Source organism: Aythya marila (genome assembly GCF_965140915.1).
Source record: "Aythya marila genome assembly, chromosome: 1".
NCBI lineage: Eukaryota > Metazoa > Chordata > Aves > Anseriformes > Anatidae > Aythya > Aythya marila.
The window spans coordinates 192,389,609-192,414,679 of NC_139042.1; the positions used below are offsets into that span (position 1 = coordinate 192,389,609).

At 40.3% G+C, this 25,071-nt stretch overlaps 1 protein-coding gene across 1 annotated transcript; it reads right to left on the minus strand.

The window, feature by feature from the left end:
• Positions 1-961: 961 nt before the first annotated feature.
• On the minus strand, positions 962-25,042 carry SLC26A4 (solute carrier family 26 member 4). Its single transcript, XM_082782582.1, has 20 exons — positions 24,790-25,042; positions 23,873-24,012; positions 21,613-21,723; positions 19,825-20,015; positions 19,173-19,337; positions 16,407-16,559; positions 16,214-16,296; positions 15,115-15,262; positions 12,598-12,711; positions 11,737-11,814; positions 11,415-11,510; positions 9,952-10,058; positions 8,784-8,853; positions 8,369-8,461; positions 8,163-8,258; positions 6,559-6,789; positions 5,013-5,067; positions 4,548-4,693; positions 4,150-4,233; positions 962-3,399 (listed from the first exon to the last, which is right to left on the minus strand). The coding sequence occupies exons 1-20, from the start codon at positions 24,942-24,944 to the stop codon at positions 3,376-3,378; spliced, it is 2,340 nt and encodes a 779-aa protein (XP_082638708.1). The 5' UTR covers positions 24,945-25,042; the 3' UTR covers positions 962-3,375.
• Between the last annotated feature and the right edge of the window lie 29 nt (positions 25,043-25,071).

The following is a 25,071-nucleotide window of genomic DNA, read 5'->3' on the forward strand; positions in this document are numbered from 1 at the left end:
GCGCGGCATGCTGGGAGTTGTAGTGCCGGGCATCCCACGCATGCGCGGTGAGGGAGGGGAGGAGGAGAGGGGGTGGGCGCCATGTTGGGGGGCTGTGAGGGGAAGGGGTGGCGGAGGAGGCATGGCGGGGCTGGGGGCGGCTGGCTCTGCAGGGCTCTGCCCGCCTCGGCGCTCTGTGGCGAAACACGGCCCTGGGCTGCCTCGGGGAGGGATGGAAAGGCAAAATGAGGCAGTTCGGGAGCCCTCCCTGGGAGCTTGGTGGGAAGGTGTGCCAGAACAGTGGGTTTCTAATAAATTAAACACGTCTGAAACTGCGCTGGGCTCCAGCTGCTGGCTGACATCACCATGGGAGTGATTAATGTCTTAAAACTGGAGCAATCCTTTAACCAGGTTTATAAAAACTTAAAATGGCTTGACAGAACAGTGGACCTCCAGTATGCACTGAAGCTTCATAGGAAGAGTGCCCTGCCCCAGAGACTACGTTCTGGATTTCCATAAAGTTAGGGGTTTGAAAATACCACGTATAGAACGTGTAGAGCACGGAAGGAATATACAAATAATGAAATCCCAGGCTATAGGGCTGAAAACGCCCTCAGTCTCAAATAGTACCTCATAACTAAAGCTGGGACAACTCCAAACACTCCAGGCTGGTCAGCATCCTACTGAAGGTCCTCAGGATGGGGACCTACAGAAACCTTTCTCCATTATCTTTGTAGCCCTGGCTTCACAAAACAGCCTTTTAAGCCTCTAGTTTCTTGTCTTATCTCCAAAAGGTGGAGAGAGGGGGTTTGGCATTCGTTTCTTTTGTTTGTTGACAGGCAGAGCCAAGGGAAAAGAGACACTGATCTGTGCAAAGTGCATTTCCACGTCATACAAATGCACAACGAGAAGAATTTTAAGAAAATGCAGGTGCATGTAGTACTTTTTCAGTATGCACAACTTTATTTTCTAGTTAATGGATACAATTACTTTCAAAATGCCTCTTTTAAAAAGGGTAATAAAGTTAAAATGCATCTCCAAATTTAGTACCTGATATGCAAAGACAATAATATTCAAAATGCATACAAAAAAAGTCACTTCTTCATTCCACTGAGGGGAAAAAAAAATCAGTACCTTTAGTTGCATTACTTGTGGTTGTTTGAATTAGTACAAAATTGGGTAGAATTTTAGCTTCAATGCAAAATTGTTTTGGTATCCTTCATTCTGATGGATAATTAGACAGAAACTCACATACTCCTGACCCCTCTGAAAAATGTATTGGAATGCCTGCTGCATGTTACCTGCTACCATTCTGTGTAAATGTAGGCTTTTTGTGAAAAAATTACTCAGGAAAGGTTGAGTGCAGCTATACCTTGAAGAAATACACAAGCCAAGAATGAGAGTAAGTGCATTGCATCGTGTATTATCACAACTGATTGATTCCAGCTGAAATGTCATGTTTGGACAGAACAAGAGTGCCAACAATTTTATTTTATTTTTCTAAATACCTACATGGACAAGAACTGGAGAAGGTTCAAAATACAGGGCTACATTTTTGGCAAGAATTTGTGCTCAAACTTCACAGCGCAAATGTTCTTTTGAGGGGAAAAAACAATCCATGTTAAAATTTGTATCCCATCTTTCCATAGCATGTGTTCTGCATGAAAATGTTCTGAGCCTAAGCATTACCAATGTTGAAACCCAGGTTTTTGCTGGCGTGGACTGCAATGCCCGTACCTTTGAGGTTCAAACCTCTGGGGCATCTGAAATGAGAAACTTCACTGTCATGAAGATCGAAGTTTTTGCCTTAACTAGGGAATAAAGATGTTGGGTTGATGCTGTTACCCACTGAATAAGGATCCTGTCCAAGTGATTGAAATTTATAGTGTTTTTTTTTCACTGATTTTGATGGAATTCACTCAGGTCTTTAGGGCAGATAATTTATTTAGTGCTTAGCTTTTCACCTGAGATTTTCCACTAGCTTTACTTGCAGCAAAAAAAAATTTCAGTGCAGTGAGATACGGAAAAATTTCTCTGATGGAATCAAATAGGGAGACTCAAGTATGTGAACATACTGAAGCTATTTAGACAAAGTTGTGAATCTTAAATATGAAAGGGCCTTTATACCGGACATTTCTTATACTTTTGTTATGATATATTCCCTCACCATGCAGGTTTTTTTTTCAATTAAAAATATAGTGCTAAAATATTTAAGGTAGCAGTCTATTTTCCATCAAAGCACACTTCTTTTTTTCATGAAAATTAAGAACATTGACTTATTGCATATCTATTTTATATACTCCTAAAACGAGGATTAAAGTTGTGCAGTTCAACTCCTTTGTCTTCTGAAAATTATTGCACTTGTGCATTATGGACTGTCAAATGCCTAGACATTTCCTGCAAAAGAACAGCAGCAGTCTGATGTAGAATATTAAAAGAAAAAAAATACGCTATATAAAAATAGAACTATTCATTAAACTAATTAATTTCCTATATTTAATTTTAAAAAACCTCTATAGTAGGTCACATTCTGACTCTTACTTGCATTCAGTAGCAGCCTGTTGCACGGATTCCGTTAAGTACTTGGGAATTAAGATTTTTATTAATCTAACCCGGGTCATAATCTGCCTATTGATGAAAGCTCTGTAAACTAGCCAAAAGAATCTGCTGTGTATACTTCATTTTAGGGATGATCATTAATAGTAGTGCATGATCTGCTACGGTGGAATTAAGACAAAGCTAATAAACCCCAATCCAGCTGTCTTTACTATTGAAACTTAGTCTATTTAAAGTTTTTAGTAGTTCAGTGCAGTTTTCTGTTCGTGTGGCTGTTCCACCTGTCACCTGGTCTCCAACCAGCTGTCCGACAACCTGTAGCAATTTAAGGAATTGCTTGGAAAGAACAACGCAGAGAGATTTTTCAGGAAGGTCTCACGAATCTTCTAGAATAGCCAAAACTTGGCTGGCTAGAATTCCTGCCCCCTCGCTAGGTGTTGTACAAAGACATGACAAAAGGCCTGAAATCCAAAAATCTTGGTCTCTTCAACTTCCCAGGCGGAGCACAACGCAGCTTCTCTTCCTGTACACACCGACGTAGCAGCGTAACGCACCTTTTGCCTGACTAGTCCCCGAACTGAGTACATCTTTCATAACAGTCTTCTGATTTTTTTTATCAAGATATCAAATTGGAAAGTGCTCGCTGAATCAAGGTCCAGAATATTTCAGGGATAACGGTAGCTAAAATTTGGAGATTTCTAGAGATCTGTATCATTCAGACTAAGAATCAGGGTTTTCTTCAAGTGCCAAGATTGGTTTCATTGCAGAAAATGTGTATATAGTACCGGTGCATAAATATTGCTGTGAATTCACAGGGAAGGCAGTCCCAGCAGGCCCTCTTCAGGAAGCCAGCCTGCGCATAGCCTAGTGGAAAGGTTTTGAAAAGGTGGAGAGAAACAAGTCATGGTTAGTTCTGAGTATGCACCCCATGGAAAACACAATGTTTGTGCGTGTGTTGACTACACAAAGTTCAGCCTGGGCTCATTGACAGTACAGAGAAAGTAACAGTGACTCGTGTCCGCACCAGACAGATCAGTCAGGAAGCTGCAGGTCTGAAGGTATCTGCAAAAAGTGGCCATAAAGGTGGAGGACAGAAGCCTCTCAGAACAATGTCTGAGCTTGGATGGGTGGTTTAGAGCCTGGCTTCTTTTTCATATTTTATGACAGCAATATAAATATCTAAGCAATTCTGAACAGAAATCAGAATTCAAGTCTTTTGGCCTGCCATGTAAAAGTGCTTCTTTTACAGAACTGTGGTGTCTTTCTAGCTTTCTTAATCCTTCATTCCTTTCTGCACCGTGACTTACAGAGGAGAGAAAAGTGCTTCTCTGCACAATAGCCCAGTGATTAGGGCACTCAGCGGATAGGTGGTAGGTATTTATGTTAGTGATAGAGTAACATTTGGGTTTCTTGCAATATTCATAATAATGCCTCCCACCCCCCAAAAAAAAGAAGTGGCAGGGGAGGAGGTATGGGGGGAGGACGAGGGCTGAATCAGGAGTACCAGCTACCACAGCCTACTGAAAAAGCCTAACGGCATGGCTCAGTACTACAAAGGAGTAAAACCACCAGTATTCTCTGAATAATATACACATTCAGATCTAAAGAGCATACCTCTTCCTGAACATCAAGCTCGTCATCAGTCCGGGTTGTTTCTGTGAATTCTATAGGTTCTTTAGACTCCTGCATAAGTGAAATCTTGGCAGAAAGAAAGAAACATGACGAGTTATACATTGTCCATATCACTGAAGTAGATTTATTATTCTGAAGTATCTTAATACAACTTCCACAACAGACTTACAGGTCTGTTGTTTACTGCTCCTTGACAAAGCTGTTGCTTTAGTTTAGCTGAGAGGAACTTACATGTTGGAAGCTGTCCGATTTATTGGATTCTTACTTTTTTGTCCTACGGCTCTATGTCTAGTTTTCAAATGTGCCATGCCGTAGCAGAAATTGCCAGAATGAATGCTAGGCGATGGAAGGAAGGGAAACGTGCTCCTAGATATCCTTACCTTCTCAAATATGGGATCCTGGCTGTCACTGCATGTCATTTGATTCCTAATGTAGAGCACAGCATCATGGACAGTCAAGAAGAATATGTCTTTTCTGACAATGTCATCAAAGAAGGCACTTCGTTCCAGCTGAGATATAAGGTTGTCTGAATTTAAAAAATAAAAGTCAGAGCAGGTTAATTTGAAGTAATTAAAGAAATAAATATCAAAATACTTGGCTGCAATTATCAGAAATCAAATATATAGCCAAACAAGTCATTAACAACAGCTATTTTTTGGCTTTTACTTTCTATGTTTCCTTTAAACCCCACCATTCTTTGTGTCCTAGAACAGCCACCATGATTATCAGTGTGAGAATTCACAATTTTATTAGAAAAAAATGCTTCCACAGACACATCTAGAGATCCCTTCTCAATCTCACTTCATTCTTTGCATGAGCGATAGTAGAAATATTTGAACATTTACCTTGATATGAAGCAAAGTATACTCTCACATCAATTCTCTCAAACTCTCTAATTATCTATAAAGAAAGGAAGAAAGTTTACAACAAAAACATAAATAAATATAGTCTGTAAGGACAAAATACATATATATGTACATATGTCAATTAATGTAATGTATAGACACACACATGCACGCACACTTTTTATTTGTTTCTGAGTGTCTTCATTCAAAATTTCCTGTTTTGTTTATTCATAGTAAAAAAGGAACTGGTAAACTTTGCTATACTTGAAGACCTATTAGTTAAGTACCTGGTTGTTGAAGTGACCAATCTTTGACTATGTCAGTAGAACTATCCATTTTACACATACACAAATTGCTGCCTGTTATTAAGGTTCTGATTCTGTTCTCACAGTATGAAAAATCATGTCTCTTCAAGTGACAACCATGTGGACCTGGGCAGCCTTCTTTCCCTCAAGTATCAGTGATACAATACAGTCCTTCCTTGGCACATGCTTTTAATATTTTTTTTTACAGAGATTTTCCCTCATGCAGTGCACCAGATGGACCTGTTCTTGGATGAACAAGCTGCATATGGAAAGAGTTGTCTCTGTGGAACCCACAATCTCATTTGTCTCAGAAGCTGGAACTGAATCAAAAGTAGGGCTGAAGCAAGTCACGCTGCATTCTTTGTATTTCAGTTGGTTAAAATGTTAAAAGGTGGGAGACTGCATTCTACCCCTGGCTTCCTGATGGCAGGCGGGTCTCTCCAAAGAGCATTTTCAGAGGCAATTGCTAATTGCATTCACTTCTGTTCAGCGTTAATCTAGAATCATGGTAATCTAAGATCTGTTTTATCGATAAGATAAACAGTCCCATCTGCAATTTGGAGTTAGTGAAAGCAGTAGTCTGAACAGAGAAAGTATAATAAAAGACTAAAGATGAAACAATTTGCTCCTCTAGGCTTGTAACTGGGCACCAAAAATAATGGAAACATTTGGCCTTAATCTCTTTACCTCATTTCCCTCTCCCTAAACAAGGAACATTATCTCCTTATGACCTCAGTGTGATGCGTGAAGATGAACTTATGTTGATGAAGTGCTCTGATGTTAGCCGCAGAAAATCCTATTAAAAATGAATCATTCTTCCTTCCTTCATAATTCAAGTAATATGGAATAAATAAATCTTGTGCATAAAGACAGAAAATGATGATAAGACAAAATATTTACTACCTCTGTGTTGAGTGAGCATCGTCCTATACCCACATTAAAGCAGGAGGCATGTGGAAAGAAAATATGGAACTAAAATGTCATAATGCATGCACACAAGTGGGCCACATTTTTCAGTTCTAATTTTGGAGTACTTGACTCTTAACTATGCAGCCTCTATAATGTTCTTTTCATGCTTTTTTTTTTTTTTCACCTAAAATATGCAAACACCAATATTCTACCTGTGGCTATCTAAGTTTTAAAGGTATTTTTTCAACAACCTTGCCTTCACCTAACAGCTCTTGATTTACATACTGCTGGCCAGATTCATTTCATTGGAACACCAGAGAAAATGTCCTTACCGTTTTTATTGATCTCACAGCTACAATATCCAAGAAGGTTACTGCTCCAAAGTCAAGAATGAGGCTGTGGATCGGCACCTTGGGGATGTTTACTTTGACTGGCAACTCTGAATTCCAGTCCACCTGGATCTCTACTTCTTTGGTGGGAACTTGAAGATCTTCGTTGTCTTCAGGCTCCTCATCAGTCTCAAAAGCTTCATTAGTTATGCCAGGCTCACTGATGATGCCATTCTAATATGCAGATAATATATGGAATAAATCATGTAACCATGGAAAAATGTTTGAATATAATTCCCTGTGATAACTTCTGCTTCAAGGATGAGACCAATATTGCATCCAAGAATTTAAAGAAAAAAATGGAGTAAATAGTTTTCTCTTCCTCTATGCAGTATATTTCCTTTCCTCCTTTTTTTTTTTTTAACAGAGCATCTTCCTACAAAAAAGGCCACTATCAAATATATATATAGATATAGATATAGATATAGATATAGATATAGATATAGATATAGATATAGATATAGATATAGATATAGATATAGATATAGATATAGATATAGATATAGATATACACACACATACACGTATGTGTCTCAGAGCTACTCCTTCCCTCAAAAGCTTTATTTCTAGGAGATATTTAATACCGGTATCTTGAATTTGAATCCAACTTTGAATTAGGTCTGCCACATTTAACTGCATGATGAAGTGGAATATATGCAGAAATATTGCATCCTGCACTGAAATCACTGGCAATGGAATACCCATTCCTAACTTCCCACGCTGAAGATTTAATTGGTTACCTGTCCACTCCTGCAAACATTTAATTCTTGAAATGTACGTTCTGTACTCAGAGGATGTGGAAGACCAGCCAGCTGGTACAGCTGACCTGTGCACAGGAAGCTGGATAATTGTGCCATGTACACATGAAAGAGCCAGCAATTTTACCTTACAGATACAATCAAGAGAGGGACTCTGTCAGGGAGTGTAGTGATAGGACAAGGAGTAATGGTTTTAAACTAACATAGGCTAGATCTAGATCAGACATTAGGAAGAAATTATTTATTATGAGGGTGGTGAGGCACTGGCACAGGCTGCCCAGAGAAGCTGTGGATGCCCCATCCCTGGAGGTGTTCAAGGCCAGGCTGGATGGGGCTTTGGGCAACCTGGTCTGGTGGGAGGTGTCCCTGCATTACATGGCAGGGCGTTGGAATTAGATGATCTTTAAGATTCTTTCCAACCTCAAACCATTCTGTGATTCTTTAATTTAATCTCAGGTGGTGATGGGTAGAGGTGAGATCAGGGAATCTCTTGCTTTCCACTGCAGTTAACACTACAACTGTCACAGCTGCCTGAATCTTGATGTCTTTGGCAATAAGAGCTGGGCCGATGATCCTTGTGGGTCCCTTTTATCTCGGGATATTCTATGATTCTATGATTCTGTGAATAGGAGTACTGTTCTGCTAGACCCCCTGCAGGTCCCAGACTTCCTACCATAGTAATCAGTCACACTTTTCATCTCTATTTTAAAGATGAGTACAGAGGAACTCATAATTAAGGCTTAAGTAATAAGCTCTAACAGTAATCCTTTGAGAAGAAAAAAGAATTACCTTAGTAGCTTTCAGTTTACCCTTCTTGATTAGCTTTTGTATCTTCCTTAGTGCTTTGAGTCTCTTATTATATACCTTGACTGCATCGAATCCCACCTACAGGAAAAGGATCAAGGCACCAAAATGATTTAATTTCACCTAGATATAATTCTAAGGAAAACCCAAAGCCAATTAAGTTGCATCCAAACCCATCACATATCACTTACTGTGGATTTGAGGCTACTTTTCAGTCCATCAATGTTAGCATAAAAAATTGGACTTGAAAACCTGAGGATCTTCACACCTTCTGGTTCTACAATCTGTTGTCAAAGAATATAAGGTTGAGCCGCAACAACTATATTTTGGCTACTAAGGAGCAGTTCAACTGTTTCAACAGTTCAGCTACATAACTAATTCACTAACAATTCACTAATCTTTGCTGATCTTTGAGGTGATTCAGTTTTTAGATGCTTACAGCCCAGCATGCAATATGGACCAACCATCTGGATCAGGATGAAGAATTTAATGTTGCAACTTGTTATCTTCAAGCATTTCTGAAGTCAAATTGTCAACAATCAGCAAGGTACAGCTTTTCCTACACTGGCTTGTAGACTGAAGGGAAACAACTCAGCAATGACTTACATTTTTGTAGTCCTTGACCTTCTTGTATATGTCTGTGCCTGGAATGTTTCCAAAGCCACCCCATGAAGGACTAACAGAAACAAAAAGACAGGGAAAGTAAATATCATAGCTAGGCTTTTTACTCTGAAAAAATATATTGATCACTCTTCCCCATTTTAAATCAACAGAAACAATATTACATTACAATATTACATTATCTTCACACTATCTGAAGCTTTTTCTCTAATCCCTTTTCTCTGGATTTGGGTCAAAACCAAAATGTTTTGCAGTCTCCACAGACATTTTTAACAGCTGAAGAAAATTATTTAGAGGTTTGCAAAGCCTTACTTCCTTTTCTTACCTGGATTTCACAAATCTGAGTTGAATCTGTGGATGTTTTTTGAGGATCTTAAAATTCTTCTTTTTAGTAATTGTGAATTAGTAGATTTTACAATCTCCTACTCTATGACACCTTTTGGAAGGCTCTATTTTTATGCATTTGCTGACAGTGCAACTATCCTTTGGTATTGGTGGCAACCCTACTGTACGGACTCCAGGCTGAAGGAAAGGAGTTATGTTGTATTTTCAGATAAAAGATCAAGAAAATGTAACAAGATAGCCAAATGAGACTCTGCAAAGTCACCTTTTCTCACCATTCCACTGCCACGTGTTCTTAGAGCAGAAATAAATCAAACACAAACACAAAATTTTTTCTTAGTCTCATGCTTTGTCTTCCCCTTTCCCCATAGGCGTACACTCAGCCTTGTATAAGCAATGACCAAAAAAGTTATTGGCACATGCAACGTACTGTAGTATGATTATATGCTAAGAGTGACTGTAATGAGTAATTCATTAGAGAAGCCATTCATATATCTTTTAACATTTTATCTAGAATATTCCTTTCTTTTTTCAGAATACAGCTACATGGATGCAGAAATAATATATAGCTAAATACTACAAAAGTACCCAACGTGATACAGAATAGATACTGATAACATAATGCAGCCTCTCACGTCACTGTTGTTTTAACTGATAGCACACAAAGTGTTTTGTTCTAAAGAATAGATTTTTCCACTTCAAAATCTTTGTAAACCAAGCACATTTTCTGCCACAAATCATCTTGCTTTTCAGCATATTGTCTCTTTCATGGTATAATACTAACAATTATTTCTGATCCTGTGTTACTTACAACTGAACTCTCAGCACAACTGTCAGCAATCCAAACAAAAGGCCAGCAAGCAATCCCAAATCAAGTCCCAGAATGATGGATGCCACACATGTGAAAACCCAGATCATCTGGAGAGGAAATAACAAAATCTCTTAATTATAACATAGCACTCCTGGTCACTCTAAAGAATCACTACATCAGACAATAAGAGTAGCAGAAGAATTTAATGTTGGAAATGATTATAGCACACTGGCAATTAGCTGATTTCCATTGAAAAGCATTTATTTTCCTCCAAATTACTTCTAAACATGTATTTTTTTAGGCATTGCTAGTATTTAGGAAATTAAAAATCAGAAATAATATTTTTCCTGCAAGGTAAACACTGTAAGGTGCCCCACCTATTGACATATACAGAGGGAAGGGGGCTCCTCAGTGGTGTCCAGGAACCAGAACTGTTCCAAAGAGAGGTTAGCAGGTTGCCATTAGCAGGTCAATGGCACTCTCTAAAAGTCTCTGCTGAATGTTCAGGCAGAACAGTTGAAGTGGGCTCCTCAGTTCCTCCCTGCATTGCTGCCCAGGCAGAACATGCAATGGACCCAGTCCTACCAAAAGCTGAGTGCCCGCACTTCTTACTCAAGTGAGTGGGATCTTTTATCTGTCAAGAGGACTATTAAATGATTGACTAAATAAATTCAGACCTATCTAAAGCAGATATTATTCATACACCCCCTGTAAAATCTGTGTGTAGTAGGGTCTGCACACAGAACACACATTTCATGCAATTGCCTCCTGCCCTAACAGCTATGCTGAGGGTTTGTTCCACAGAAAACCCAGTGGGAGATGCGAGCATGTACCCCGAGATAAGGTTACAGTGGTTTTTAAGAAAAGCATATTCATACATCCCTTAGTACACCAAATGAATCCGCTTTCTAGCTTGGATTAGTCTTGCTACAGCAAGAAAATATACTTTGTAAGGACCATCTGAGATTATCCAGGCAAGTGGGAAACTAATGTGATACCAACATAAGCATACATGCATGAATTAAGAAAACTTCAGCTTTTCTGGCCCATTTAAATTTTGCAGAAGATCAAAGCAGAATGGTAAATGTGGCCACAGGCCATCTTCATTCTGATTTTCAAGACATCTCAATACAAGATTACTGTAGACTATGGCAATTGCTACAAAGAAGTCATCGCTGCACAGGCACCTTTTCTGTGGGGTATAGGGAATAAAGAAGATTATATTATGTAAAACTCTAGAATGGGAAATTTTCACCTGACCTCATGATACGTAACTTTTGAGGGTGCACACAAAATAGGTTTGCTAGAGCAAATCTAAACTAAAGATTTTTCTGATGGTAACTCTACAAAATTCTGTTGATGTGGTAGTTAAGAGAAAGTTGGATGACACCGAAAGGAAAAAACAGGAACAACAAAAAACATACAAAAACATTAGGGAGAGGAGGAAAAATGAGTTGACTTACAGCATCCACTTTATTCTGTCTCCACAGACGGGGAACATCAAACACTTGCATGAACATCCCTTTCAAGTTAGCTATGACTACAGCTGCCAACACAGACTGCAAAGGAAACCAATGTAAAGGCACTATTCAAAAGCCAAGATGCTTATTAAGATATATTTAATCTTCTGTTTTCTGTTTACAAAGTGTATATCATTACACGGTGTAAACCCAGTGCCTCGTCTGGTCTCAGTCACCGCAATTGCAAACAGGGCTATTAATTCTGTCCATCAAAGCTGAGCATTCAGATCTGATCAGTGCTGGTGGCAGAGTATGAATACAGTACCTTTTGTAAGGGCTCTAGCAATTTCCCCAGGGCAACAATGGCAATCAAAACAATCCCGGCTGAGATTATACCGGCAACCTGCGGAGGACACAGTGTTTATAGAAGATGAGCACGTTAAGATTATATCTTATGTTTCTAGGATTACAAAGTAGTTGTTTCTAGGATACACAAGTAGTTGCACATTACATTTCTTTAGGAACAAGGAGACCTGCCAAAATGCCGCTGTGTTTAGGCATACATGGGCAATCATTACACACTTCAGCTAACACAGAGGGAATTCAATTAAGCAGGTAGTGCAAACAACCGCACGCAAGGTAGTAGCTCTTGAGGGGGCTGAGTTGCATAGAGAGATGAAAGGAGCTGAGTCTGTGTGGCAGCTGGAAAAGGGGCTGCTGGATAACCTGGACTTCTCCACTGTTAAATAAGTGTGTGGCTGTAGTCCTCTGAAACCGGGGAGCACCACACAGAATATGAGAAAGACGGAACATGTGAACATGTGCAGGGCTGCTCAGGCCAACACATGGGACCTTAGGTACCTCAAAGAGGATACATAGGGATGGGATAGGATTTCGTCCTGCATGCTGCATTTCTACTGCAACAAACTCAGTCCCTTAATTCATAACGAAATTCTGGGGAATTAGGTTGGAAGGAGTTTGGATCCTAATGTAAATCTGCGTATGTAAAACTTGATTGCCCTCTTCTGGCAGAGCTACAAAAATGATGCAGTACCCACACACAAGCTGCTAGCTGAGATACCCGTGGCATTTTATGTGACGGGAACACAACCATTTCAGGACCACTTTCATCCCCATAGATTATTAAACTCACCTGTGTACACTATCAGTAAGAAGAGGTCATTACCTGAGTCTTTCCACCAGTACTTTCTTGGACTGCAGTCCGTGAAAGAGCAGTCGTTGCAACAAAACAAGAAAAGGCACCAGAAAAAATGTTGCTGATCCCAAAGGCAATAAACTCCTGAAAGGTAATTGGATGATGCTGTAAATACAGATTCCTGAAGGTGATTTTGCAGTGGAGACTTTGCAGTGGACAATAGATTTTACAATAGTTCACAAAGTAGGTAGCACTGAAATATTGAGAAGAGCCTGGATTAGTAACAGCTGTTAAGTTTACTCTTGTGCCAGTGTAACTATATGTGTTTAGAAACCAATGCAATGAAGTTGACATACCCTTTGTAATGTGGGCATACCTGACTTAAAATAAAGGCTTTTATAGCTTTTTTTTCCATGAATGCTGTCAAAATTATCATTTCTTACGATTACACAGGTATAATTGCATCAACAAATGGGACTAGTATAAATATAACTCCTGAATATCATCATCTAAAAAAAAGTTTAATCAGTGCAACAGTCTGAGTTTAGACACGGCTTTAATTAATACAAAGCATGGTATTATTAGTGGAACTAATCAGGAGCTTTGCAAAAAAACACAGTTTCACTGAAAACTTCTAATTTGTTGAGCCAGAAGTTTTTCACTCTGAACATCCCAATGAACTCACGCTGAGTCCCAGGCAGCGTTCTCACAATTTTGCCCCAGGGTCACAGATGCTGGCACCTACTGATGCTGGTTGTTCTGCTCAAGTGACAAGGACCCTGGGAGCTTTATGTCCTGGGATCTGGGCCATTCCTCTGCTGGGAAATGAGGCATTTGGGAGCTGCCTGCAATCCCATATAATTGACAGAAACATTGTTTTTATCAAGCTGACAGAGTCATAGGAGCTTTCCACTCACTGTGAATGTTTAAAAATATAATTTAGAATTTGATTTTGACTTTTTTTTTTCTCCAAAATGAAGTTTCCTGTAAGCTTTTAATTAAGCTGTAACTACGAGAGCAGGATTATAAAGTCATGTTCTTTAAGAGAACAGACCGAGGTGATTCCTGCCTGTTCCTGTGTAACAGCTGTGTTCTGCAGGAAAATGCTGGAAATGCAGTTCCTAGTGTTCTTAGATCTTAATAATCTATGAATCTATGAAGACAAAATAAACACTAGCAGATAATAGTATTGGACTGTCCTTCAAAATGATTTTACTACCTGCTTTTATGATGCTATTTTAAATTCTCCAGTTCAAGTAAACTATTTGCCCATCATTTATGACTGCAGTTAGCCTTTGATATGCATAAAATTCATAGCATTAGTACTGGAAAGAATGCATTTTGCTTTTATGGACAATAATTCTGCTACTGTAATATTTAATTAGTATCTTTGAAGCACATCAGTGATGGAAGAACAGCATATTCAGTGAAAGAACAGCATAAACAGCACTTCCAGGAGTATGCATTATTCATTCACAGGGATTAAACTGAAAGTCAATGCATTTTTGGCAACTTTAAATCACAGTGTTACCAGATATGAACTTTGTGTTTTATATAGTGACCAGCATGTTCAGCAATAGAATTTTGTTACATTCTGCAGAACAGTAGTTCCAAAACCAAACTTCACATAACCCATTAGTGCTGAAATAAAGAAGGACTCATTAAACAAAGTGCTCAGCTTATCTATTTATTGCAGTGAATGCGTTTTCCCATAGTTCAAAGGATAACATTCAAAATTAGCATAGATGCAGGACAAGGAGGCTTTCCAACATGTTTCTCCCATGCCCATGGGTACATAACCACTTACGAAGACACTAGATGGCTGCAAGAATCCTGTACATGCTTGGCAATGAATATAGCTCGAGCAACTTTCTAACTACATGCCTTTAAAAAGCAATGTTTAAAGCAATTCAATTGTTTGATGTAGGTGTTTTTCATGTTCATACACTCATAGGCATTTAATTTTGTGAAGCTGTAGGACTTAGCTGTATGGTTACAAGTGTATTCGTATTGCATAACTGGTGCCACACTGAGAAGCACATCAATTTATTCTGTAGGAATAAAATCACACCTTAACTGAAAAAGTTCAAGCCTAGATAAAGCTGTCCAGAGCAGCTTCTTAGCTGGGCATTGCCTTCATCTCCAGTCCAATAACTCACATCAAAATCTCTCTTATGAGCAGAAATAGAAGGGAGGCTGCTCAAGCTGGCCATGTTAATGCTGTATCACCAGAAAATTCCTGTGTACGGTGCTTAGCTTTAACTACCCTTCCAGAGCTACTACACTCCCAAAACTGATATGGGAGCAATTAGGATGAAGAGCAGACTCTGAAGATAGAGCTAATCTGGCTCATCTTTGTGTGGTAAATTTGTTAGGTAATATATGGCCATTGCAGATTTCTTTTTTTCCCAGCAATTGGAAGAATATTTCCCATTAGACTTTAACTTTAGTCTGAAAAAAAATATGTTTCTTTCATTTGGACACATAAATCACTGTGAAGCAGAAATCACACTCCCTGTGTTTGCAGACAGTTTTGGTTATACGTACCTGGTTTCCATCAATAGCATAGTCATACTTGGTTGCATATACTTTCCCCACAGATACAGCAATAGCATAAGCGACAATAGCGATGGAAAAGGAGGCTGCTATCATCTGGGAAAACAGGCTGACATCTGGAGGTTCGGGAGGCAAAAATCTAGCATTTAGAAAATACGTTAGTATTATCGACTTTGATCAAATTCTGTTCTTAACTAGAGCTGTCAAGGAGTTTGAGGTGGAGGCACACAGGTTGCTTATAATATGAAGTGTAATGTTTCAAGTTAATAAAAAGGTGGAAACAGCCCATTGACATCCAGAACATGCTTATCTAGCTCACCATAGCCCAAATCCTGATTCTATTAGTCAGCAACAAAGCTCCCATTGTTCTCAGCATAACTGAGATTTGGCCTTGTGATAGCAAAGTGAAAAAGTACATTTTTGAAGAACCAAATAAAGGATATATTGAATAAAACGGCGAATTACATAAATATGTTAATGACACTTCATACTGTTGTTAACATATTTCAACGGAAGACCTCAAAAACATTTTATCCCCTACTGTGTTTCCACAAATTTTAATTAATCAAGGCCTGAATACCAAATGGAATGTGAAGGTTACTACTGTGAAATGCTCTGAATCTTTCAAGTGAAAGTCTCTACCAGTGTAATCCTCAAAATCCTTGCTCCTATGACTATGTTAAGTGACAATATTGATTGTGATAACAGCCTGAGTATGAACTGTAGTTGAATAACTCAGGTTTACAGAAATTACAGAGAAGGAGAATTTCATCACTTAAAATCCCTTAATTTATTTTTTATATTTTCCTTAGGCATATATTCACTTTGGGCACATGACATAATTAATTCTCAGACGAACTTAATGAATCAGGTAAATGTTTCTAAACCCATTTTACAGATGAAGAAAAGCTACGCAACATAATTAGGCAGCATAATTGACAGAGCCAGAAGTAGAACTCATGACATCTCCAGCTGTGGCTTCTAAACTCAGGTTACAGCTCTCAATCTCTCTTTCACGTCTTTTATCTTACCACTGTCATTTCTAGCCAATTAAAATGATACCTATGTCCCAGAAAACAAAGGCACTCACCCTCTTGGAATGCTCTTAACAATGCCTGCATTGTATTTGTTTTCCAAGTCGGCAGCATATGAAATGCCAGTGGCTACTATTGTCTGTAATCAAATGAAACAACAGTTTCAATACTTAAAAAAGGCTCGTGTCTTCCTGTAGCCAGCCCCATCTATTTTACCTGTTACCAGTTTCATCATGCTTCTTTGCTTACCACAATAACTTCTATTGGTATTGGTATAGGAATCTTGTGTTTGAATCGATCGTTTATTTCTTTAACTACCATGCAGATAAAAATGGTGAGAAGTCCAGCAATCAGATCTGCAATGTTGGTGGTACCAATTCTTTCAAACGTTTCAATGAGAGTCTGAAAAATAAAAATGACAACACGTGCACATGAAAGGTGTGAAAACACTCATGGGACAATTCAGGTGCGTAGGGTTCTGGAGGAGACCAAGAATTGCTCATTCCTTTGCTTAGGCCTGGAGGAGGCTTGATAGTAACTCTGTCTGATGTACTATCGAGCTGCTACAGAATCAGTGACTGGATTTTATGGTGTATTTAATGGAATAATTGTCTACATAGGGTTTCTGCATCCTGATTTTTAGAAAATTAATGCTTAGTAACAAGAGCTAAAGCCCTGACTGTTTTACACCAACCTGTTCTTAGAGCAAGGATGGGAAAACCTGCAGCTTACTCACTTTCCAAGCAGCAAGAGAGATTCTCACCTTTATATTCAAATGACAGCTAGCGGCCCCATGGGCAAAATTCTGATCTGCTATATGGCCGGTACATACAGCCTGTAGGTTACAGATTTCCTATTGCCACTGCTGACATCCAGACAGCGAGTATGACAGCGTGGATCCTGCCAGGCTGTGGAGAGTCCTGTGCTTCAGAAAAGCAGATGCAAAATCTCACCTTGCAGTGCATAACCCTGCTGCATTAACCCTGCTCCCACCAGAAGCCAGTCCCAGGCTGGAGGACCCTCACAGCTGGACCAAAACAGGCAGCGCCCTCATCTACCCTTCCTATGTCCTTGCTTGGTCAGATTGTTTATAGCAAACTACAGTCCATGTAACTGACATTTATGGTTGTACAGTGTTTATACAAACATGCCAAAAGTATCACTTCTAAGTGTACAGGAAAACAGAATGGGCTGATCAGAGAAAAGCCACCTATCGGTGGCTTTCCTATCTCCTCTCTCCTCCTCCTAGGCAACGGGGTAATTCTCATTTGTCCCTTGTCTCCAAGAAAAATTGATTATTCCATACACAGTAAAGAATGATCTGATAGAACAGAGGTTTGAAACAGACTTCTTGCCTCCAGGTTAGCTCCTGAAATTCTAGGCTGTTAGTTTAAAGGCAAAGGGAGAGTTGCAGCAGCAGTACCACTACTACCCTCCTGAAAAGATTCTTGGTTTGAAATAAAATACCTAAGTGCTTGACCAGCAGTGTTTTCTAAGCTAAAGTAGAAACCTTTCCGAAGCACTGAATCAGATGCCATTCTCTGGGGATTGAAGTCATTTCTTGCCTGTTGTACTGCTCACCCCAAATCCCATTCTTACCATACGTTCCACTGCCACGTTTTACAGGGGAACAAGAGGCTCCTAACTTGGAGTTGTGAATTCTGCCAATGTCAGATGCTCTGTGTTGCAATTTGTTAACCACCACTTCTGAAGCAGGTCCGAGACTTGCTGAAGCTGACGCAGCAAGTCTCTGGTTGAGCAGATCAGAAATCACAATTTCTTTGCTCTGCACACATCTGCAAACACCTTTGCCTGGCTCACCTGCTAGAACGCAGAAGCTTTGAGCTTTAACCTGAAGAGTCAGCAGTCCACTCAGGCTTGCGGGAGCTGGAAGAACTTTGTAATTCCTTTTCAAAAGTACCTTCTACTAGCTGAACCACTCTTCAATAATTATAAAAAACAGAGACGGAAAAACCTGCTGGATCAATTAGTCCATCACCAGGCTCTCAGGTTTATCACATAGTATTGTATCTTATCTAATTTTCCACGCCCCAAGGCAAAGAATTTTCATTAATGTTAAAAAGGCCCATAAAATACCTTTTTTTTTTTTTTTTCAAATAGTTCACCTGATTTTTTTTTCTAAATTCTACCTTGCTATTTGTAGTTATATTCATCCTATTTTTGGTACTACAGATGCCTAGGGTATTTTTGCTAATCTGGTTTTCTGAACTGACACACAAAACCTGTAAGTAATTTTTGTCTAGAGCAGCTTCTTTTAGAAATCTATAATGTTAATTTAAAGTGCTATGAAGACCTAAAATATTATGAAGTCGAACAGTTTCATGCTGAAGTCAGCGACAGAACTCTCAATAATTTCCCTGGGGAAGCAGACTGTTCTGTAATGTGAGAACCTCTAGGAATTCAGTATTTCTGTAATCCAGCCAAGACATTTCTCCATTTGATCATTTCCTCTAAGATCAACAAATGGAGTTGTGACAGCAACATTTAGCCTCAGCTTAGCTAACCAGCAGGTACCTGGCCACAGGACGTGAATCCACATCTTTCTGTAGATGTTCACAGGAATAGAGAACAATGCCCTTGACCAGGATGACTGACTGCTTTAAGAGTAAGGAAGCTTGGGACCAGTTAGCTTTGGGGGCTTCACAGTGTGCCAGGAAGGGGTGGGAGGGAAACAGTCTCCAGAAGTGATAACCCCCCAGAAAAATGAATTTCTGAATAATTACTTTCAAACTTTATATGAAAAACTGCTCTGCCTGAAAAAGACTTCAATATAGCAATTAGCCTTTTATAGTCTGGGGAAACAAGAAAGCAGCAGCTGAGAGCCCCTCAGCTGTACATGACCACCTGCAGATCTTCCTGACAGTGAGAATTAAAGAGATGCTCTATACATATAAATTGCATATGGATCACTCCTGTATGAAATAGAAGCAGAAGGCAAACAATTATGCAAAAATTCTGTCATAAAACCAAAACAAATTAGAAAGGCATACTTACGTATATTATGGAAAGGACACCATTATAGTTTTTAGTTGAAACATTTAGGACTATTTTCAGTTGTGACACAAACACTTGAAAAGCAGCTGCAGTGGTGAATCCCCCAACTAGTGGATCTGCAAGGTACCTCACAATGAAACCAATCTGAAGGACTCCAAATATTACCTGGAAAAATCATGAAGAGTAATAGCTTGCTAAGCAATAACAAGGGCACGCTTTTATTCGGTGGTTTCTTATGCTTTGCTCTTTTCTCTTTTTTGACAGTTGTAGGACCATTTCCCCCCATTGCAGACTAATGTAGCTTAATATCATGCCATCCAGTGAAATTAAAGAGACCTGAAGAGCTTTGTGAAAAGATCTTCCAGGATATGGAGCTAATACACCATTAGCACTGAGTTTTGTGCAGGTCTCATGGTCTGCAATCACAATGCTATCCTTCTGTTGTCAGTGCTCCCAGTCATGCTGCCACAAACTCTGCCCAGGATAAGAAGATTAATCCCCAAAAAGCTCTTCAGAGTTTGAGATGACTTTCCTTCATTTTTGTGTTTTACTACAGGAAAAAGACTTATTGCCCCAGTAAGTATTTCCATTCTGCGTGTTTTCCCATTAACACTAAAATACCAACTTAGTGTTTTCAAGACAACTATTTTACCTGTAAAATTCCAACCAGAAACGTGAGGGTGCTAGCAATCAGCACTCTCTGCGCATCTCTGGATTCCGTATCTACCACTGTCCCAGTACTATTAGCCCCTGTAGCATTACTGCCATCTATGATAAAATTTTCATCAGGGGCCATGCTCAAGACAACAGATCCCACCATCAAACTGACTACAGGGAATGGACCTGTAATGACAAACAGAACATGCTGAAGTTTAATATGCATTGAAAAGAAGTATTTATCAGACTAGACAAGCAAATTCTAAATCAGAAAATCCATTTAATAGTTTAACTGGGGTACATTACTTAGCTGTAGTAGTTGTAGTAGAGGGCCAGAAGCCACTGGCGCTCCAAACATGGCACAGAGACACAATTCCTTCCTTAAATAACTTTTGTTATACATAGACAGGCAGTTTCATCCTTTGCTTAAGCCAATTAAGCTGTACGAAGGCCAAAAGCTGTGACATCTTCCAACCATTTCCCTTCCATCTGCACCAGCAGCTCTGTGGCCCACCACCAGATAAAAGGGATCACTTATCCAGCTAAAAACGATGTTATTATTTACTTGTTTTTGGTAATGGTTAGTTTGCAGCTGAATGAATGAACTGATGCAGATCACCACATAGCTGCATGCTCAGGAATCCCAGTGCAATGGTGGTTGCAAGAACATGCACCCAGGGATAGGACTGGACTTTTTGGCAGTAGTTTGGTGTTACATTGGCTAAAGATGACTGAAACTATAATTTGGGAAAGATACAGAGATAGTAAATAATCATCGTATCAGCAAAACACAATCTACAAGCAACTGAATTTGTTGCAATTTTTACTAAGATTATGCAGAAAAGGAAAATGTCACAAAATGTCTTGAAGATAAGTTAATTTTACAGATTTCTTAGATTTTCTTAATGAATAAGCATATTGAAGAAAGTATAAAATGGAGTGGAAAATGTAGAAGGTAGGGATGTCAACATAAGTAGAGGTAAGTGCTCAGGGCTGGAGAGAAAATGTGAGCTGGTAGGTAGGGAAAGAAGACAGAAAGTGGAGAGAACAGAGAAGTATTTGATGCCACAGAGAAGAAAGTTGGTGAAAAAGCGTAATATCATGCCAAAGCTTTGTAAGGGAAAAACAACCTAGTATTAGGAGGTGTGAACAAGGTAAGACTGTATTTGTTGGAGTAGAGAAATAGAAATTTCAGTGATCAAGCTGTAACGTGATTTTTAAATATGCAAACTGACAGAGAAAACATATACATTTTAGAGAAAGGATCCAGAAAGAATCAACAAGTTTTACCCATAGCCTTGATGTGAGGACCTAGAGCGAGGCTGGAGTAGACACAGGTTCTGGGTCTCCGTGACAGGCAAGAAGATGGTATTGGCCACAGTGATCAGAGAAGGATGTAGCAAGGAAGGCTTGGGGAGAAGACTGAAAGACCAGTTTTAGCCATCTTGAGCTTTAGGTGATAGAAAAAAATGTCTGTTCTTACTGCCTACTGAGGCAGGTTTTATCTTCTAATTTCTTGCATAGAAAGTAGCCAAAGACAACATTTAAACTTCAGCATAAATGCAAGTGAAAGGCATGCATGGGCACAAGTGAAGTTAGTTATTATGCACAGCTGTCTGTACAGAGAAGAAGTAAGTCTTAAGTCCCCCAAACCCACAAATATTAATATTCAGCATAACCAATATGGTTCAGAAAGTAGCCATCATAGGAAATACTGATGTTCACAGTAAGGATTAACATTTTGTAATAGTTAATTTACTGTAACTTCAACATATGCAGTTACCAACTGAGATGTGCCTTGATGTTCCCAGGAAAAAGTATGTCAGGATGGGGAAGAAGGCAGAATAGAGACCGTATCCAACAGGAACTGATGCCAGCAAAGCATATGCCAAACCTGAAACGATACATGATCGAAACTTCACATTTAAAATCACTCAGAAAACTACTGTCTTGTCTAGAATAGACTTTCAGAAATATTTACTCTTTTTATCCAGATGCAAATTAGAAAGTTTTGTCTGTAAATATGTTGCAGGCACATATGTGAGTACTGTAAATGATTGTATATCCCACACTGCTAGTTGGATGAGTAATTACTGAAAGATGTTCCTATACCTGTATAGGTAGCATAAAACACACACTCAAATAAGAAGTTTAAGCAGGGGAACACTGTTGCAAGACTGAATGGTCTACCCTTTGAGAGAAAAGAGGGCTTCTTGAAGTGCTCAAGTTACAGACAATTTTCAAGCATTAACTGAATTACTGCACTACCAATAAGCTTCAGGATGCTCAGTCTTCTGAAAATCAAACCATTCTTTGACAGGTGTCAGTTTATAATTGTAAGTACCAAAAGTAAATCACCCAAACTGGAGAGTTTTGATCCTTACCATCTTCTCACTTCATATACTCACGCTTGTCAAATCCAACATAGAATTAAAACAAAACTAAATGGAAAGGAAAAGTTGCTTTCTGTATCATGCCCTGGTTAGCTCCCATGGCAGACTGTTGTATTCTGCATTGATACCACAAAAAAACACCGAAGCGAAGACCTGGTCACGCTGCTATGACTGGTGAGAGGACTGCAAGTGGCACTCAGCTGCTGGGAGTTAGGGACTTCAGGCACTTTGGGATCCCAGAAGACTTTTTTGACAACCATTTTGGCCAGTTTTCATGACTTGGAATTTCATAAGTGTTTTATGTATATATATATTTAATTACATCCAGTGCAAATCTAACATGGTTAAATTTATACTCATTTGTGTTTTGTTTTGTTTTGTTTTTAAATGTATTTTTCAATCCACAGAGGCAGGAGACCAAACAGTATATTTCAGAAATCAGTTCTACAAATGGAATCTAATTATGAAAAAATCATGCACCACCTTAAAAATGTAAATGAGGGGGTTACAGTGAGAGCATAATAGCTGTAATAAGTCATATCGAAGGCCCATCTAGCACAATTCACCTTAAAAAGGAAGGATAGTCCTGTGATTGAGGCACCACCTTCTGCAGAGATCTTCCAGCTCTGCATGACCGTGGACAAGTCACTTCCCTGTTCCTCAGGTCTCTCTGCCTGGGGCAGGCATTTGTACCACTCCTTTCTGCAGTCCGTGCCTTCCTAGCACGCTCCAAGGGAAGAGACAGTAGGGAAGATTTGTGGCTAATTGGGAAAGAGGCACTTTCTTTGTTCCCAGTGTGGTCTGTAATCTTTGCCACCTTGTGTAAGCAACTTATTTCCATTGAAGGAAAATGTTTTGGTTGACACAGCTAACTTCACTTCCCCCAGTCCTGAAAAATTGTGAGGGTAGTGGAAGAACAGCATGGAGGTGAAAGAAATGAACGTGCTGGTGCACTTCAGGATTACAGCTAGCCTCTTCTCTGAAAAGCGGACCTTATCAGCTGCCTCAGGCACATGAATGGTCTCCCCCTTTAAGCCCTTCTTTACCAGCATAGTTTCATTAATTTCTGCTTATTTCTGTCACTTTTCTGTTTGTTTATCTGCTGAATCCTTTCCCCCTAAGCCATGTACTGTAAATATCCATTAAGATTCGATTTTTTTAAAATGTGAATACAACACCACCTCCTTGAGGACTGTTTTCTGCAGATACTTAAACAATCCTGCAAGCAAAATTTAAAGGAAAGTTATCAAGATTGCATTATTGGGGGGGAATAACTGGATTTTTTTGTAGGTGGCTGCAGAAGAACTACAGGTTCAGATAACTGAGAAACAGAAATAAGACTGCATGACCTACCCAATCCATTGTAATTACAATTACAATTATTTAAATATCAAAATTAATACTCTTTGAATAAAAAGATGGAAAAAAAAAGTTAACTACATCTCCATAGCATGTCAAAGGAAATATAAATCTTCTACTCAAGCAGAGAAAAAAAAGGATAAATTAAAAACATCAATTATTTATCACCAAATAATACCTAATATCTAGTATTAAATAACAAGCCTCCGATTTGTAATTCCATCTGCATAATATCATCGTGCTCGGCCAGAAACATCCCAGAAAGCAGAGGGCCGGCGTGCCTGGGTTTACCTTGCAGGGTGGCGACGAGGCCGGTGCTGACCCCCGAGATGATATCGCTGACCAGCCATTCCTTCACGCGGTAGCCCGGCAGCCACTCCAGGATGGGCAGGAAGGACTTGGTGATCTGAAAGGCCCTTTTTTTCGAACAGCTGCAAGAAAACAAGTTATGAACATATGGCATGGGGCTGCAGTCAGAAGACAAATGACAAAATCCTGTCAGAAAGCAGCCAAGGAAGCCGTGACGGAGAGCAGCCAAGAAAGTCCTGACAGAAAGCAGTCAAGTAAGCTTCAGCAGAAAGCAACTGAGGAAGTCCTGGCAGAAGGCAGACGAGGAACCCCTGACAGACAGTGAGCAAGAAAGTCCAGTCAGAAAGCAGTTGAGGAATCCATGGCAGAAAGCAAACAAGAAATTCCTGACAGAAAGCAACCAGGAAAATCCTGACAGAAAGGAACCAAGGCAGATCCGAGAGAAAGCAACCAAGGAGGATCTGACAGAAGGCAACCAAGAAAGCCCTGACAGAAAGCAACCAAGGAAGATCCAGCAGAAAACAGCCACGAAAGATCTGACAGAAAGCAACCAAGGAGGATCTGACAGAAGGCAACCAAGTAAGCCCTGGTAGAAAGCAGCCAAGGAAACCCTGACAGAAACTGAGAGAAAGCCGGGATTTGTAGACGTTTCAAGAGGCAGAGATGCTCCCTTGGGCACCTCCTATGCCCCAAACGCCACCTCCTGCAGGAATCCCCCCACGTGTGACCGCGTCCGAGCCCTTCGCAGGCAGGAGAAGCCCCGAGGCGCTGCCGGACTCCTCAGAGGCCGCCTCACCCCTGGCCACCCGCCGCCACCTCGCGGTGCGGGGAGCCCGCGGGGGACCTCGGGGGTGGGGGGCGGCCCCCAGCTCCGTGCCGGGCCCCCCCCCGGCACCCACCTGCAGGCTGCCTGCGCCCGCTCGCGGAGGGTGGGCGGCAGCGGCGGGCGCCGCTCGTTCTCGTCCTGGAAGCCCGCCTCGCTGTAGATGGGCCGCGCCACCACGTAGTGGCTGAGCTCCGCCAGCGGCTCCGCCGCCCGCTCGCCCGCTGCCATGGCCCCGCCTGAGGTGGCGGCCGGCGAGCGGAGCCCGCTCCTTCTCCGGCCCCCCCTGGCGGCCCCGCTCGCTCGCTCCCGGGCTGGGCTCGGCCCCGCGGCGCGGCGCTGTCCGCGTCCTGAAGCG

What these genes read in the sequence shown, in the direction of transcription:
- SLC26A4 (XM_082782582.1), bottom strand. Translation starts at nt 24,944, where the DNA reads ATGGCAGCGGGCGAGCGGGCGGCGGAGCCGCTGGCGGAGCTCAGCCAC. An exon ending in CCTCGTCGCCACCCTGCAAG is followed by an intron (nt 21,724 to 23,872) that starts GTAAACCCAGGC and finishes GTATCGTTTCAG; the next exon opens with GTTTGGCATATGCTTTGCTG. An exon ending in AGGATCCCATATTTGAGAAG is followed by an intron (nt 4,234 to 4,547) that starts GTAAGGATATCT and finishes CTTTCTGCCAAG; the next exon opens with ATTTCACTTATGCAGGAGTC.